The sequence below is a fragment of the Dipteris shenzhenensis genome, chromosome 15 (assembly GCF_047967505.1).
Source record: "Dipteris shenzhenensis isolate YYH24624 ecotype China chromosome 15, Dip_SZ_1.0, whole genome shotgun sequence".
Taxonomy (NCBI): Eukaryota; Viridiplantae; Streptophyta; class Polypodiopsida; order Gleicheniales; family Dipteridaceae; genus Dipteris; species Dipteris shenzhenensis.
Window position 1 is genome coordinate 12,685,648 of NC_141610.1, and position 14,963 is coordinate 12,700,610.

The 14,963-nt window shown below is 45.1% G+C and overlaps 1 protein-coding gene across 7 annotated transcripts in view; it reads left to right on the forward strand.

Annotated features, from left to right (window-relative positions):
- Positions 1 to 14,238, forward strand: part of SKOR (STELAR K+ outward rectifier) — an 89,275-nt gene extending 75,037 nt beyond the window's left edge. For 6 of the 7 annotated variants that reach the window (XM_087385617.1, XM_087385619.1, XM_087385622.1 and 3 more), the window contains 4 exons: positions 4,795 to 4,870; positions 5,001 to 5,295; positions 13,296 to 13,432; positions 13,623 to 14,238. In XM_087385617.1, the coding sequence (XP_087241743.1) occupies positions 4,795 to 4,870; positions 5,001 to 5,295; positions 13,296 to 13,432; positions 13,623 to 14,155 (1,041 nt within the window). In that variant the 3' untranslated portion in view covers positions 14,156 to 14,238. The remainder of the gene's footprint in view (positions 1 to 4,794; positions 4,871 to 5,000; positions 5,296 to 13,295; positions 13,433 to 13,622) is intronic. The other variant, XM_087385618.1, reaches the window with a different exon arrangement.
- Positions 14,239 to 14,963: the final 725 nt, after the last annotated feature.

Consider the following 14,963-nt stretch of genomic DNA (forward strand, 5'->3'; position numbering starts at 1 on the left):
CTACGCATCGATCGGCGCTGGCCTACGCAAGCTTGTCGCAGAGCGCAGGAAAGGAAGGGATCGACGAAATTGTTGATGATCATCCTGTAAGGCCCTCCGACGTTGATAGTCTGTGACTGACGCAGATCAACGGAAAGCCCAAGGGAAGGTGCTAGGAGCGTGATTGCGACGGAAAGTTGGTGCTACACGTGATCTGGAGCGGACGATAGGCGTGGAGCGCTAGTCGACGAGCAGGTGGCCCGTAATCAGGATTTGGGCAACGAGCACGTAAGCGGTGATCTGGAGCGGACGACAGGTTAGGAGTGCAGAGGCGACGCAGGACAGTCTGGTGGCCCGTAATAACTGTGACCTGCTTCCCTGGCGCACGTATGCTCAAGATTTCGAACGCCAAGCAGCCAGTACAGGAGCTGTGACTGCAGATTGGTCGCAGGAGAGTGGCTGGATCTGCATGGAACCAAGAAGTGGTGAAATCATTGATGACCAGGGAGCTCTCTTTGACCTCCATTAGTTTCGTGTTGTTTTTTTTTTCTTCTTGATTTAGTCGGGTGATGCTCTACTTTCATAGACAGGATCTCGTGAGTGATCAGCCTGCATGAGGCTTTGATGTTGTAGCAGGGACAGATTATGCTTGTGGTTATGCCTATGCGCTACAGTTTGAGTTTATTTGCAGGAGCTTCCCTAGGATAGGGAAAAGCGCCATTTGGGATATATGCCTGTGTCAAATGCCTAGTCAGTGTGCATGTGGAATTGTAGGAATTCCCTAGTATAGGGAATTGTGTGAGACTGTTAGTACACTGAATTGTGTCAGCTTGTAAATACAACTTTCTAGCGGTGTTTTTAAAAAAATAAATAAATAAATAAAATAAAATCAAAACAAAGCAAAACAAAGAAAAACACCCATTGAACTAAATGGAAGCAGAAGAAGGGGCTTCCAGGAGGGACCCTGGTGAATCAGGAGTCCGGCCGACCCAGTAGGTGTCGTGCCCAGTAGCTCACACTTTATCTGGCAGGATTGCATTGCTAGAGGATGCCTTGCAACAGTTGTTAGCGCAGCAATTACAAGCCAATGCAGGGCAGTGCGAACTTAGGAGAGCGATACATAGTATGTCTGCCAGACCTTCTCGAGAGGAGAAGGGAAAGGCTCCAATGGAACCGGAGTCTAGTGTCCATACGGTCGAGCCTAGGAAGGCTAAAGTGCCAAATATTGCCAATTACAGACCGGAAAAGTATTCTGGTCGGATGAACGACCATAGCTCCGATGTCATTGAGACCTGGTTACACAAATGGGACGAGGCGTTCGCCATTTGTGAAATCAGAAATGACATCAAGAAGATTCGTGAGGCCACCCACATGTTTAGTGAGGCAGCGGATCGGTGGTGGATTAAACAACAAAAAGATGGTATAGAATCCACTACCTGGGAGGGGTTTAAAAGAGAGTTCAGGAAACACTTCTTACCTCCTGACGAAGCATCCCGAGCTTGGGATCAATATAGGAACCTTCGTCAGAGAAATTTATCAGTGGCAGAATACACTGATAAGTTTCGAGAGAGTGTAATGAAGGTTGACGAACCCCTGCCTCAATCAATCCAAGTGAAAGATTTCATATTTGGATTGAATGATCGAATAAAAATGGAAGTTCGGGCTAAGTACGCGAACACGTTAGATGATGCAATAGCTATAGGCCTCGGATTTGTTCATTAGACATATATTTCGTCTGCATGGATTGCCTAGATCCATAGTGTTAGACAGAGATGTCAGATTTACCGGTCATTTTTGGACAGCGGTATTTGAGACACTAAGGATTGAGTTGGGAATGAGTAGTGGGGATCATCCTGAGACGGATGGTCAGACGGAGAGAGTCAACCAGACTTTAGAGGATATGCTGAGAGCATATGTGTCATTGAGGCAACATACGTGGGACAAGTGGTTGCCATTGTTGGAGTTTGCCTACAATGATAGGAAACATTCATCTACCGGGTTCAGTCCGTTTGAGCTGAACTATGGTTATAGACCAGCGAATCCAACTATAGTTGGAGTACCTCAGAAAGTGCCTAGTGCCGCGAACTTTGTAGTTCAGATGCGGGAGATGCTAGCACTTGCGAGAGCTAATATCCGCCAGGCTATGGATAGAGCCAAGGTGTATGCGGATGAAAACCGGTCTATAAGAGTATTTAAGGAAGGAGAAAAAGTTTTTCTCAGAGCTCCTTCGCACTCGAAGTCGTTGACTTCAGGAGAGTGTGCTAAGTTATCACCTCGATATTGTGGGCCGTGGTTAATTCTAAAGAGAATAGGCAAGGTAGCCTATAAATTCGAATTGCCACAGGGGTGTAAGGTGCACCCGGTTTTTCATGTTTCGCGCTTAAATAAATTTTTACATACAGGTGACTCACTAATCGAAGGTGTGGTTTTGTTTCAGGAGATAGAGGATAATGCAAGGCACAAACCAACAAGAATCCTGGACCGAGGAACAATGCAAATACGAAATCGGAAGATACCCACGGTGTTGGTTGCATGGCATGGTCAGCCTCTATCCGAAGCTACCTGGGAATCCGTATACTAGTTGCGGAGAGTGTTCTTAGATTTTATCATTGAGGACGCTGATGTCTGAAGAGGGAAGGAATGTTACGCTCTAGCCGAGGTAGCATGACCTCGGAGGAATCAGTCGACATTTCCCTTAAAGGATCTATCTTTGTAATATATTTGTTTGCACTTCATGTAAATGATCGGGAGGGAATTAATGTCAAGGTCCTAGGTGAGGGTTGATAGCACCAGACTAGGTAGATCTAAGGCTAAGGGCCTAATGCAAAGATTATGCCTAGGGGCAAAGGATTTAATGCATCCCAAGAGAGGGGTGAAATTTTGCATTAGGAAGGCCCTATATGGATGACATGTGGCATCTAGATCTATCTAGGGAGATGGGGCTTGTTGAGGCTAGAGAGAGAAGAGAAGGATTTTCACGTATGGTTTTTTGGATCGGAATTCTCAATCTGCTTGTTTAGCTTCAGCAAGGTTGGCTGGGAGGATATCCATGGTGCTGCTCCTGTGATCTGCAGTAGGAATAGATAGTTAGTCTGTGACAGAGGGAAAGGAGGCGGAATGGGGAGGTGAGAAGGGGCGGCAGGGGGCGGGAAGGGGCGGGGTGGGGGATTTGGGTGTAATGGGGCAGGAAAGAGGGGCGGAAGGCAGGCTGGGAGGGAGGTGGGTTAGGGCGGGGAAGGGGGAGGGAAGGCAAGCCGGGGGGGAGTGGGGTTGGAGGCTGAAGGGAGGGGGCTGATGGCGGGGGGGAGGGGAGTTGGAGGCGGGATGGGAGGGGCTGCGAGGAAGGGGAGGGAAAGAGTGGAGGGGAGAGGGAGGGAGAGGGAGAGGAGGGGCTGCGAGGGAGAACGGAGAGGGAGGGAGAAGGGAGGGAGGGAAGGATGCAAGGGAGGAGAGGCTGAAGGAGAGGGAGGGGCAGCTCAGAGCGGGGAGGAGGAGCAGCAGCTTGCAGAAGGGGGTTGGGGGATTTGGGTGAAATGGGGCGGGAAAGAGGGGCGGAAGGCAGGCTGGGAGGGAGGTGGGTTAGGGTGGGGAAGGGGGAGGGAAGGCAAGCCGGGGGGGAGTGGGGTTGGAGGCTGAAGGGAGGGGGCTGATGGCGGGGGGGAGGGGAGTTGGAGGCGGGATGGGAGGGGCTGCGAGGAAGGGGAGGGAAAGAGTGGAGGGGAGAGGGAGGGAGAGGGAGAGGAGGGGCTGCGAGGGAGAACGGAGAGGGAGGGGGAAGGGAGGGAGGGAAGGATGCAAGGGAGGAGAGGCTGAAGGAGAGGGAGGGGCAGCTCAGAGCGGGGAGGAGGAGCAGCAGCTTGCAGAAGACCTAAAGACTACGTAGGTTCTTGCAGCACGGACTCAATTATTGCAGCATGTTTTCCCCATTGTCTCTCCTACTCAGGCTCTGTAGTAGGAAAGTCCTTTCACTGAAACAGAATTATCGAATGCAGTAAAATCCTGTGGCAGATGGGATCTCCAAGATGGGATAGTCTTACAGTTGAATTCTTTCTTACATATTGGGACATCCTCCTGTGATCCCCAATCTCATTCCCATGGGCAATAAAGAGTGTTTTGGAAAGCCCATCTGAATCCGAGCACTTTTTGAAGAGCAAGTAAATCAGTCTTTGATTTCATATTGGTGAAACGCGCATCTAGCGAGATCCTCGTGGCCTGTTTCACCAATGGTACTAATGGGAAGCTTCAAAATTACAAGGAACACACACAATGTGAAAATTGTTAAACTCAGTCCACAGTGTGAAATGAAAGCATAAAGTGAGACTATGGACAAAAAATATTATTTTCGCTTATGGCCTAATGTAGGCTGAGGTAAGGTAACATGCAAGAGCAAGGAACTCAAACAAGGTAGGGTAAAAATTAAAAAGCTCACTAAACCCTCCAAGAAATGTGATTTTCTAGCCTAAAAAAGGAGAGTCTACGAATTTCACCTGAGCTTGCTCAAAGTTCTACAAGTTTTATGTGTGTAAAATTTCACAAATAGGAATTTTCGCACTTGCTCCATGGGACTAAAATTTTCTCATTTATGAGGATTCAAGCAGATGCAACATTCAACAAACAAACCCAATTTTTTTTTCTAATTTGTTGCCATTCTTTTCTCCACCATTAGGACAATATGAGTTACATTGCAGGATCAATTTTATAGCAGACTTTGCACAATCTGAAAAAGGCTTAATTGTGAGCTCAATACATTTACTTTCCATTTTATTTTGCATATTCTATTTTTCTGAAAGTCTTTCATCTCGCATCCTTTTCCAGCATTTGGCAGCAGCCAAGGGGCATGAAGATATTTTGCTTTTTTTACTACAGGAAGGTGCAGATGCAAATTTCGAGGGTAAGCTCAACTAACATTGTGAAATTGACATGCAAATTTTCTTTTTCAAAATCATGCATGATTGCTTGCTTCTCAGCTAATGAGATTGAAATGGATGGAATGCATAATAATACAAGGGAAAATGTTGCAGATAACTTTGGGAATACTCCTTTGATTGAGGCTGTGAAGGGGTGCCATGATAACATTGCTCGAATTCTACGGGATGCTGGGGCCAAACTGACAGAACAAAATGCTGGAGCTCACTTACATAAAGCAGTTCAAAGTGGAAATTTGGATTTTGTAAAACACCTTTTAACAAACGGTCTAAACCCAAATTCAGTTGATCATAGTGGTCGAACAGCTCTTCATATTGCAGCTTCAGAAGGATCGACATTGATGGCTAAGGTTTTAATCCAACATGGAGCAGATATCCATGCAAAGGACAGGTGTGTCTTTACTATGTATTTGAACAGTTGTTTTCTCTCAGGGACTTGTTATAGATCAATGTGCTACTGTTATAGCCTATTATTATTCCTTTATATGTCTTCCACTATTGTCATCATTCCAACCATGTGAAATAGGGAAGGAACCCTCAATAGGCGAGGAGGTCTATAATGTGTAACTACGGTGCCTTGGAATAGAAGACTAAAGAGAGAGATCCAAAACCCAAATTGTAGGATATGTAAACTTATAAGATATGCCAGAGCAGTAGATGTGCCCATTTGAATTAAAAGACCTCTTTTCAGACATTTTGTAGGATTGATGTACCTTATCGCCCATATTCAAATCTTTTGTGAAATAGGGGGAAGGAGCCCTATATAGGCGAGGAAGTCTATAATGTTGTAACTACGGTGCCTTAGGACAGAAGAACAAGGAGAGAGATTGAAAACCCAAATTGTAGGACATGTAAACTTATAAGATATGCTAGAGCAATAGATGTGCCCATTTGCATTAAAAGAACTCTTTTCAAGCATTTTTAAGCAATTATGTACCTTATTTCCTATATCTAAATCTTTTATTTGACATGTCTTCATTGAAATCTTCACTATAATGACAAAATATTTTATTTGTAAATACCACCTCTCTTAATTCCAATGAGAACCTTTTTAGAGTTTAGTTATTCTAGATTGTCAAGAAGTGTCCATGGATTGCAAAGGCCTTGCATAGTTCAGCCTCTATTCAAACCTCTCTTGATCTCTAGTATTCTAGATTTATTTACCCTCCTCCATAATTTTTGGGAGGATTTGTCTCCTCTCCCCTTGAGGCTTACGTGGTTCTAGAGTCGGGATAGACCAGCTCCCAACTCCTTGTCCTAGGTACCCTCTCACACTAGGCTAATTTGCGATAACAAATGCAAAGGTTCAAGACATGGTCACTGAGAATGCCCCTCGAAACGCAAGGTAAAAAACTTCTTCATTTTGCACATTCTATGAAATTCATAGACATGATGCCTCTGAATGCAAGTATCTCAAGGGGTTGAGAAAGCCTTCACTATAAGAGGCTCCAACAAGAGATCCTTTTGACTACCAACCACTAGCCTTGCTCATCCTTTCTCCATCCCAGCCCCTACCTCTCTGCCTACCATTCTGGTCAACTATCTAAAGAGGTATTAAAACTTTCTGTCTCTCTCTCGACACACAATAGGATTGCACCCCCCCTTTTTCCCCCCTGCCCCCAAACACACACATACTTTCTTACACACACACATTCCCACGTCCTCTCTCACACCCCCACTCTCACACACCCAACCTCTCCACCTCACTTGCTAGCCTGTCCTCTATCAACAAATTGTAGATGTTCATCAATGAATTCTACTAGCAAAATGATGTAGCTTTTTTCAAGTACCTAGATTTTTTTTTTCCCCAAAAAAATTACTTTGTTAAGTATGAATGAACCACGAGAGCAAGCTCAAATGTGGGAGTACATCATGCAATGCATGAGGAAAAAACAGCTCAAAATGAGCTAATAAAGGAACAAGGCGGAGGCTGAAAATGCCATCTCGACCCTAAAGGAGACTTAGAGAAGAAAGGAGATCCTCTCCAAACTCTAAAAAAAGTAACTCTCCTGGTAGTGGCTGCTCTGGAGGATCCCTGCATGCTCGCCCAAATGGCCATCAGAGTGTGTACTGTGTGAGTCCAAATACTGACCATAGTCTGGGAAGGGTGAACCTGGATACCCTCCATCGCCTCTATACACCTGTCTCTCCAAATATGCCACGTTGCAATGCTAGCCAAAATCTCCCAAGACGTGTCTACTAAGGCATGAGCAGCTCTGAAAGGAGTGAAGGAAACATCTTGGAGGGAACAAGACTCCACTGAGTGTCGTTGTACAATGAAAGTTGGATCTACCAAGCCACTGAACCCCAAGTCATATAGAAAGGTGCTGTATGAAAGATGCTGAAAATCCTAGCAACACCTTTCCAAATGGTCCTCACCTGTCTGCACTCCCAAAGGCAATGCTGTTCTGACTCAAATGCCATGTGACAACGAGAACAAGTAGGGTGAGCCCCGAACCTGGATCTTCACTGGTTCACTGTGGTGTGTCGCTTTGGAGGACTTCCAACCTCTACTGCTGAGCTGAAATCTCTGGGCATTTCTAATTGTGTAGCAAAAGAAGGGAAAGCTCTTCTTTCGGTGCCCCTCGTCAATCCATTCCCACTCCCTTGGGTCCCACTGCAAGAACCTAATAGGAGAACCACGATACAGCCAGAGTATCCAAGACCCCAGTGCAAGGAGAATAGGATCAGGGTCAAGATACCACTGTGAGTCCCTGCCCCACTCCATGAATCCTGCAATCCTGACAGGCTGAAATGCAACCTCCAAAGAATATCATCAAAAGATCTGATAAGTCTGAGAACATCAAAGACAAGGGTATCCTCATGTGCATACTACAATGCAATAATATGTAACGGAATGCTCGTCCCTGAAAAAGCTCCCCACACCAAGTGGACTCTGTAAGTGGCATGTCACCTGTGTCAATCCACTTTGGCGGAATGGCTGCCTGTATCTGTTGTATCCTGAGTGCACTCCCTCCGAGGTGGCCAACTGCTAAAAGTCTCTGATCCTTTGGAAGTCTCATAAAGGCTTGCCAAGCGCCTACAGTAGAGGCAGGTCCCCTCTCCCATGTAGACCAGTGCATATAATGTGACACTCCAAGTGGCCTGCCATGATCATCCAAAATCGAGTCATTCCACATGACTAGTTGCCTGTGAATTTCTTCACAAGAGGTGGGTGGAATTCTGCGAAGTATATTTCTGAAGCAGCCCCAAGCTTTCAGAATCGCAGCCATGAGAGGGGAATGCTGTCCAACCAATCTCCCCCATGAGAAGGGACACAAGACTGAATGCTGCGTGAGAAAAAATCCTTCCAGGGCTCCTATCCAGGCATCAATCCACATACTACAAACTTGGAGAGTAAGGCCATACATTGCAAGTTTGGGTCAATAATATTGAGACCTCCTTCTCCTGTGGGAAGAATGAGGGTCTTCGAAGCTACTCTGGCTGCAACATCTGAGGTGCCATCTAAACCACTCCACATGAAGTTCCTGATAGATCTCATGAGCTGAGCGATACAACCTCTAGATCTACACCAACATGAGCAGACAAACCAGGCAGTGGCCAATAAGATCTGGTTCAAAACCACAACTTTGGATGCAAGGTCAAGTCTGGCTGAACTCCAAAAGATGAGTTTCCTCCTGATTCTCTCCAACATGGGAGCGAATTGCTGCGTTGGAGAGATGCCCACCCCAACCTAGCATCCCAGATACCTGACGGAAACTCCCCTCTGAATCCAAGTGAACCCTATGTCAATCCCCCAGACTGGAGTTTTCTCATCACTGATCCAAAAACCATTGGATTTGTTCCAATTTATGTGTGCACCCGCCGCAATGCAAAACAAATCCAATGCCGTCCTGAATGAATTCAATGTCTGTGGAGTGGCATCCCAAAAAACAGCTGTATCATCTGCCAACACAATGTCTAAGAGCTCATCCTCTTGTCTCAGAGGAAGCCCTTGAGCTCTAATGTAATAGCTCATAGCCTCAGCCACAAAAACGAATAAAAGGGGGGCTAAGGAGCATTCCTGACGGACTGATCTAGTAATTTCAAACCTGTCCCCCCTGACTCCACCAATAAGAACTTGACTGTGGGCTGATCTGTAGAGGGCTGACACCCCTCTGATCCATGTGCCTAAGAAGCCAAAACGAGTAAGTGTGCCCTCCAGAAAGCCCCAGTCTACCATGTCATAAGCTTTCTTAAAGTCCAAGAGTAGAATGGCCAGCCTTTGGCCATTATGCATGGCCCAATCCGAAGCCTCCCAAATGTTATCAAAGATGCTCCTGCCATGCACAAAACCTATCTGCATATTATGAATGAGATCTGGTAGAAAGGGCTGCAGACGAAGGCTGATAGCTTTAGATAGGATTTTATATAGGGTACCCAGCAAGGTAATCGGTCTCCATTGAGACACTAAATTCCTGCAACCCCCTTTCAGAATCAAATGAATGAGGCTCTCTGTAAGTGCGTCTGGCATCTCACCCGAGTCCCATACACCCTGCAGGGCTGAGGTAATATGATCCCCAATCTGATATAAAAAATAAGGGGATAAGTCCATTTGAACCAGGACACTTGCCCTTGTGAAGGGCAGAAAGAGTAGTCTCAAACTCTACATTGGTGAAGGGTGCATCAAGTGAAACAGTCATATCTTCTATCACCAACCCCGGTAAGTGCCGCCAAATAACCACTCTAGCATCATTTGTGGCCTAGGTGTTAGAATCTGCTGTAAGAAGGGAGACAGAGAAATTGGTGGCAACCTGTAAGATGGCATCTGGATGTGTCTGAAGAACTCTGCCTGAGTCAACAAGCTGTGAGACGCTCTCCCTACTATGTCTTGGGCCAAGAGTAGAGAAGAACAGCTTGTTGACCCTACCTCCCGTCTGAGTCCAAAATGACTCTCTGGCATGAAAGGTATACTCTGCTCTCTGATGTAATAGTGACTGCTGGTGAGCCCTTGCTGCAGCAAGGCGCTCCTGAATCCAAACATCTGTAGGCCTCTTCTGCTCCTCCCTCTGGAGGGCAGCCAACTGCTGGCGGATACCTATCTCACACCTGAGGACCTCACCCCTCCTGATACGAGCAACTGAAAGATAAAAGTCACTAATATCAGAGAGGGCTGCGGCTAAGTCTGAAGGAGAAAGCTGCCCATTTTGCAAATGAGATACCCAAGTCCTCAACACTGTCTCTATAAGGCCCTCCTCTGCATAAAAAGAATCTGGAATCCTAACACTAGCAGAGCGGCGCCTCACATGGGGATCTGAGACCATCAAAACCACTGGAAAATGATCCGAAGTGGACACCCCATCTGCAATGCAAATAGTACCACCTCTTTCCACATTCCAATCATCCACATAAAATCTGTCAATCCGTGCATGTATAGGCATCTGCAATCTCCTGTTTGACCAAGAAAACAGGAGAGAAAGTGGCTGAGTGTGAAAAGCATCATCGTGCCAAGCATCCCTACCACTGTACTGAAAAAGGAAGGCATCCCACGCTGCTCTCTCTAGGGAGTGAATGCCACCTTCTCTACCACCCCTTTTGTCTGAGGGCATTTCAACCATGTTGAAATTGCCTCCTATAATCCAAGCATCTGCAATATGTGACCAAGAGAGCAGTTCCTTCCACAAAAGAACACGATCCCCTCTAGATTGGGTGCATATAGGTTTAAAAGACCAACCTTATGCCCACCAATCAAATGTAAAATCCACTGAGCTCTGGAAGGGACTATGATCCCGTGTCCAATCACTAAGGGGAGTATACGAGAAGAAACAGAAATGCAGGTACCTCCCCTGGTGCCCAAGGCGGGTGACCAAAAAGTATGGCCTAAAAGAAGCTTACCTGACTTGGCATAATCCCTGACATCCAATTTGTGTTTCTGAATCATCAGAATGTCCATGGGACCCCCAGTAACATCTGGATGAAGTTGGTTACGAATCAGCTGCTTGCGGCAGCGGTGAGGTACACCTCCGAGGCCCTAAACGTTCCAACTGACAATCCTCATCTACAAGAGGAGAAGGCTGGATGGAATATCCTACCCGACTTGGTTGCGGAGAAAGCCCTCTCCTGCAAAAAGTTCTTCCTATCAAGAGGAGAGAAGTCAACTGGGGAAAGCTCACCCACATCTGCTGAGAGAGAAACTTTGTCCACGGCTGTCTGAAAGATGTGCTCCCCGAGCATAGAGGGTACAAAGTCCTCCTGTGCCTCAAACTCAGCCAAGTCTGCTAGAACTGAAAATCAATTCTTGCGAAGTACCTCTGGCGCAGGAGTGCGAAGGAGCCCTGCGGAAGGAGCAGTGGAACCAATAACCCCCTTACCTCTGTCAGGTGTAGACAGACGTGTAAGAGAAGAAGGGGGTTGTCGCTGCATGATCTCTACATGAATCTTCATGACCTCAGTCCCACGACTTTGGACACAGTCACAAACAAAAGGTGACAAATGTAAGGATGACTCAGAGTCAGCACCGGAGACCTCAGCACCAATCAGTTTGACAAGTATTCCCCCACCAGAGGCTAGCGACGAGTGACGTGACCAACTGGAAGATGATCTTCGTTCATTGTTAGCGCAATACCATGGTGTATCCAAGCTCCTTGCTCAATGGCAAATGTATGAGATCTGGTACGGAACCTGGCGATGTTTCTGCGATATAGAAGGGGGATAGGTGTGCTAATATAAGACTGAGCATGAGTCTCTATGGACATGTATGTAAATCAACATGTGGGAGGGTAGGGGGGGAGGAGGCCATACGGCCGTACGGCTGTATGGCAAGGAGGGCAGCGAGGGAGTGGGGTAGAGAGGAGAGGAGAGGAGCGAGGTAGAGAGGAGAGGGCGGCGAGTCTGAGAGGTGCTACGGGAGGGAGAGGAGAGCGAAGAGGGGAGTGGGAGAGAAGGCCGTACAGTTGTAAGGCTGAGGAGAGGGGGAGCAGCAGCAAGGTCGGGGAGGAGCAGCAGCCTGGCTATTTTCCTTCTTCTTCCAGGTACCCAGATTTGCTGTATGTCACTTCAGTATCTCAGAAAGCATTATCCTAGCAGCCATCCTCATAGGATAGATCAGGAGACATTTCCCTCTCAATGGCATCATTAGTAGTTGGCAGCTAGAGCAAGAAATATTTTCTTTGCTTACCCAGGATCACAGCATCGTAGGGGAGATCTCTGATGGGTCAGCACTGTCATTCTACATTCATAGAGTACAAAGGATTCCCTTTGTACTTGCACTCAACTCGGAATATTTGGTTTTGGAAATTCCCTGTTGATTTTAGTTGCCTATCGGTGAAAAATCACTATTACTTAGGATGATGTTTTATGGGCTCACAGGCAGAAATTTCTGCTCTTTGGGGCAGAGCATTTCGATTACACACCCTGACTAGAGGTCACCTAAAACCTATTGTATACCTTCTCTCTTTTTCAGAACCATTATGCATAATCCCATTCCAGCTTTTCTGTGCTTAGTTGCAGATGGTTCTTTATGGAAACTTCTCAAGCATCTCTCTTTGCAAGATTTTGAGTTCCCATTGTAGACAGGTCATTGGAGGGACTTTGATGGAGAAAGTATAGATGTTTTCAAAGATCTGGAAAGAGACTATACATGAATCTAAGGAATGAAAGGGGTGGATGCGTAAATCTAAGAAGTATACATAAATCTAAGGAATGAAAGGGATGGATGCATTAGGGACTCTCAGGCAGCCTAAGGCAGAGCAGAGACATAAGTTCCTTAGGGTGTCAGGTAGTAGCATTTTCTTGTCAGCCACTGAGTGTGGCTTCGTTATTCTCCTCTCAACAGGTGTTTATAATATTGCTCATGAGCGGCATCCACCATTCTCTTAATGATCCGTATTTTGGGTTTTTGAGCAAGCTCTTTGATACTTGCTCATATGTTTATTTTTGTTTTCTAAGGTGTTATATGTTATCACTATAGTGTTACTGTGCTTTTGCTTGATCCATAATGATACGCACAACAGTAAGGACGGTATACTTCAGCATGTAGTTGTTTTAGCAGCACGTAGTTGTTTTAGCTGACACATACATTCATATGCACGCCTGCACACAGCCCTCCTCCTGCACGCACACATAAACATAAATGCAGGCACATGCACATATTACACATCCACACTGACAAGCATACATGTACACTACAAAAAAATGTGTGTGTTCATGTATGAAAGTATACACACCAACCTATTTAAGGCATAAAGATGCAGATACGTGAAGTAAAGGTCTTAAGTATGTTATGACTTGCAAAGCACTAGAGAATTGATGTAGAAATATCCAAGTTTATTGATATCTAGAATTAAGGAGAATGAAGTCTTGTGCCTGAGTCTACTACTTTCAAATGGTTTGAGTGAGGCTTTGATAACTCATGCTGCTGCATTGTGAAAACCACTCTTCTAATGCCACCAGATGGGGAAAGACACCAATAGATGAAAGCACAGAGTTTGGTGCAAGACTATTTATGTATATGTTCCAGGATGCAATGGTGGAAGAGCAAGAGGATGTGGTTGAGGACCAGGTCGCGTTATTTGCAGATAATGACACAGGTTATCTTATTTCTTTTGTCACTTCCTGGAGTAGGTCTATTATAAAGCACACATTGATATCTTTTCTTGAATATTAAGTATTGTAGGCCTGATTTCATGTTTTTCTAGCATGCTCAAATTTTTTTAAATTTCGAGTGAATCCTATTTCCATATTAAAAAATAATGCATAAATATTACACTTGTGTTCCAGGTATGAAAACGAGACAGAAGATTTTCAGTAACAATTTTGTTGGTGGAGAGGAAATGCGAAGTCTCATAAAATTTGATGCTTTGGAAGATAAAAATAGGAAAATGCAATCAAACTTTGAATTTCCTGAAGATATTATCAACTGGGAGCTGAAATCTCCCCATAAAGGAGAAGACGAGATAAATGGCAGAGCAGGGTTAGGCTGCAGTGGAAACAATGCTTGCAGCACTGTGAATAAAGGAACCGTTGAATCAATGTCTAATTTATATGAGAATGAAGGTGTAAGGAGCCAAACTCATGCAGAGTGTAAACTGAGAAGATGCACAGTGTTTTCTTGTACCCCTTGGACACCTATAGAAAAGAGACAGTATGGTTTAGTTATGTGGGTTCCAGAAAATATTGATACTTTGTTACACATGGCTTCCCAAAAGTTTGGTCATACATGCAATCGTCTACTAAATCAAGACGCTGGAGTAATACTAAGCACAGATTTTATAAGGGACTCTGATAAAGTATATGCAATTGACCACTGTTGAAGGTAAGAACTTTGTTTGGAAATTTTAATCTCAGATGCACAATGTTCTAAGTATTCCAGTGTTAATCATTACAGGATGGACTGTGCTTATAGGCTCAAAGATTAAGGTATAAAGATTTTTTTTCAATGAGATTTTGAAGGTAAAAATCTCCGCCTTTTAGATTTAATCCTTTTCGCTTCATCATTTCCATCAGCAAATGTTCTTCAGGATGCAGAACAGCTCACAATATAAATTCTTCTGAATTGTAGCTTTGAGATGCAACGTCCTAAAGTCTTTTATGTCACGTGATATGGTGGGAGATATGTGTATTACACTTTCTTCAGTTATGGTATTGTGAACATGTCTGTGCATATCTGCACATCTGCACGTCTGTGGGCATGCATGGATGCATGTGTGCATCAGCGAAAAATGTGCATGTGCTCATACACTGTGTGTAACGGCCAGTGTCAGTAGCATCCACTGCAATCCAGAATCCAACTCCACAATTATAATGTGCTGTCACATAAACGAGGCAGGTATCTGGCCATGGAAGTTGCATATTTACCTGAACATCCAGAGCAGGCAGTCTCCTCTTGGTTGAACCACCAACATTTCTATTAGAAAACCATGAATGTGTAGCCCCAGCTCTTCTTCTTAACAGTGATCAGGATAGGATAGGTTGCCTTAATTAATATCTTTCCCGAGTATATATGATAGACACCTGTGCCATTTTTTGGAATGTTTTTAATGCTATTCTCATCTCTTCTATTATATGATTAAAAGAAACCGTAGGTTCTTCTTTGCCTTGTAGTCTGTATTAAGTTGTTGC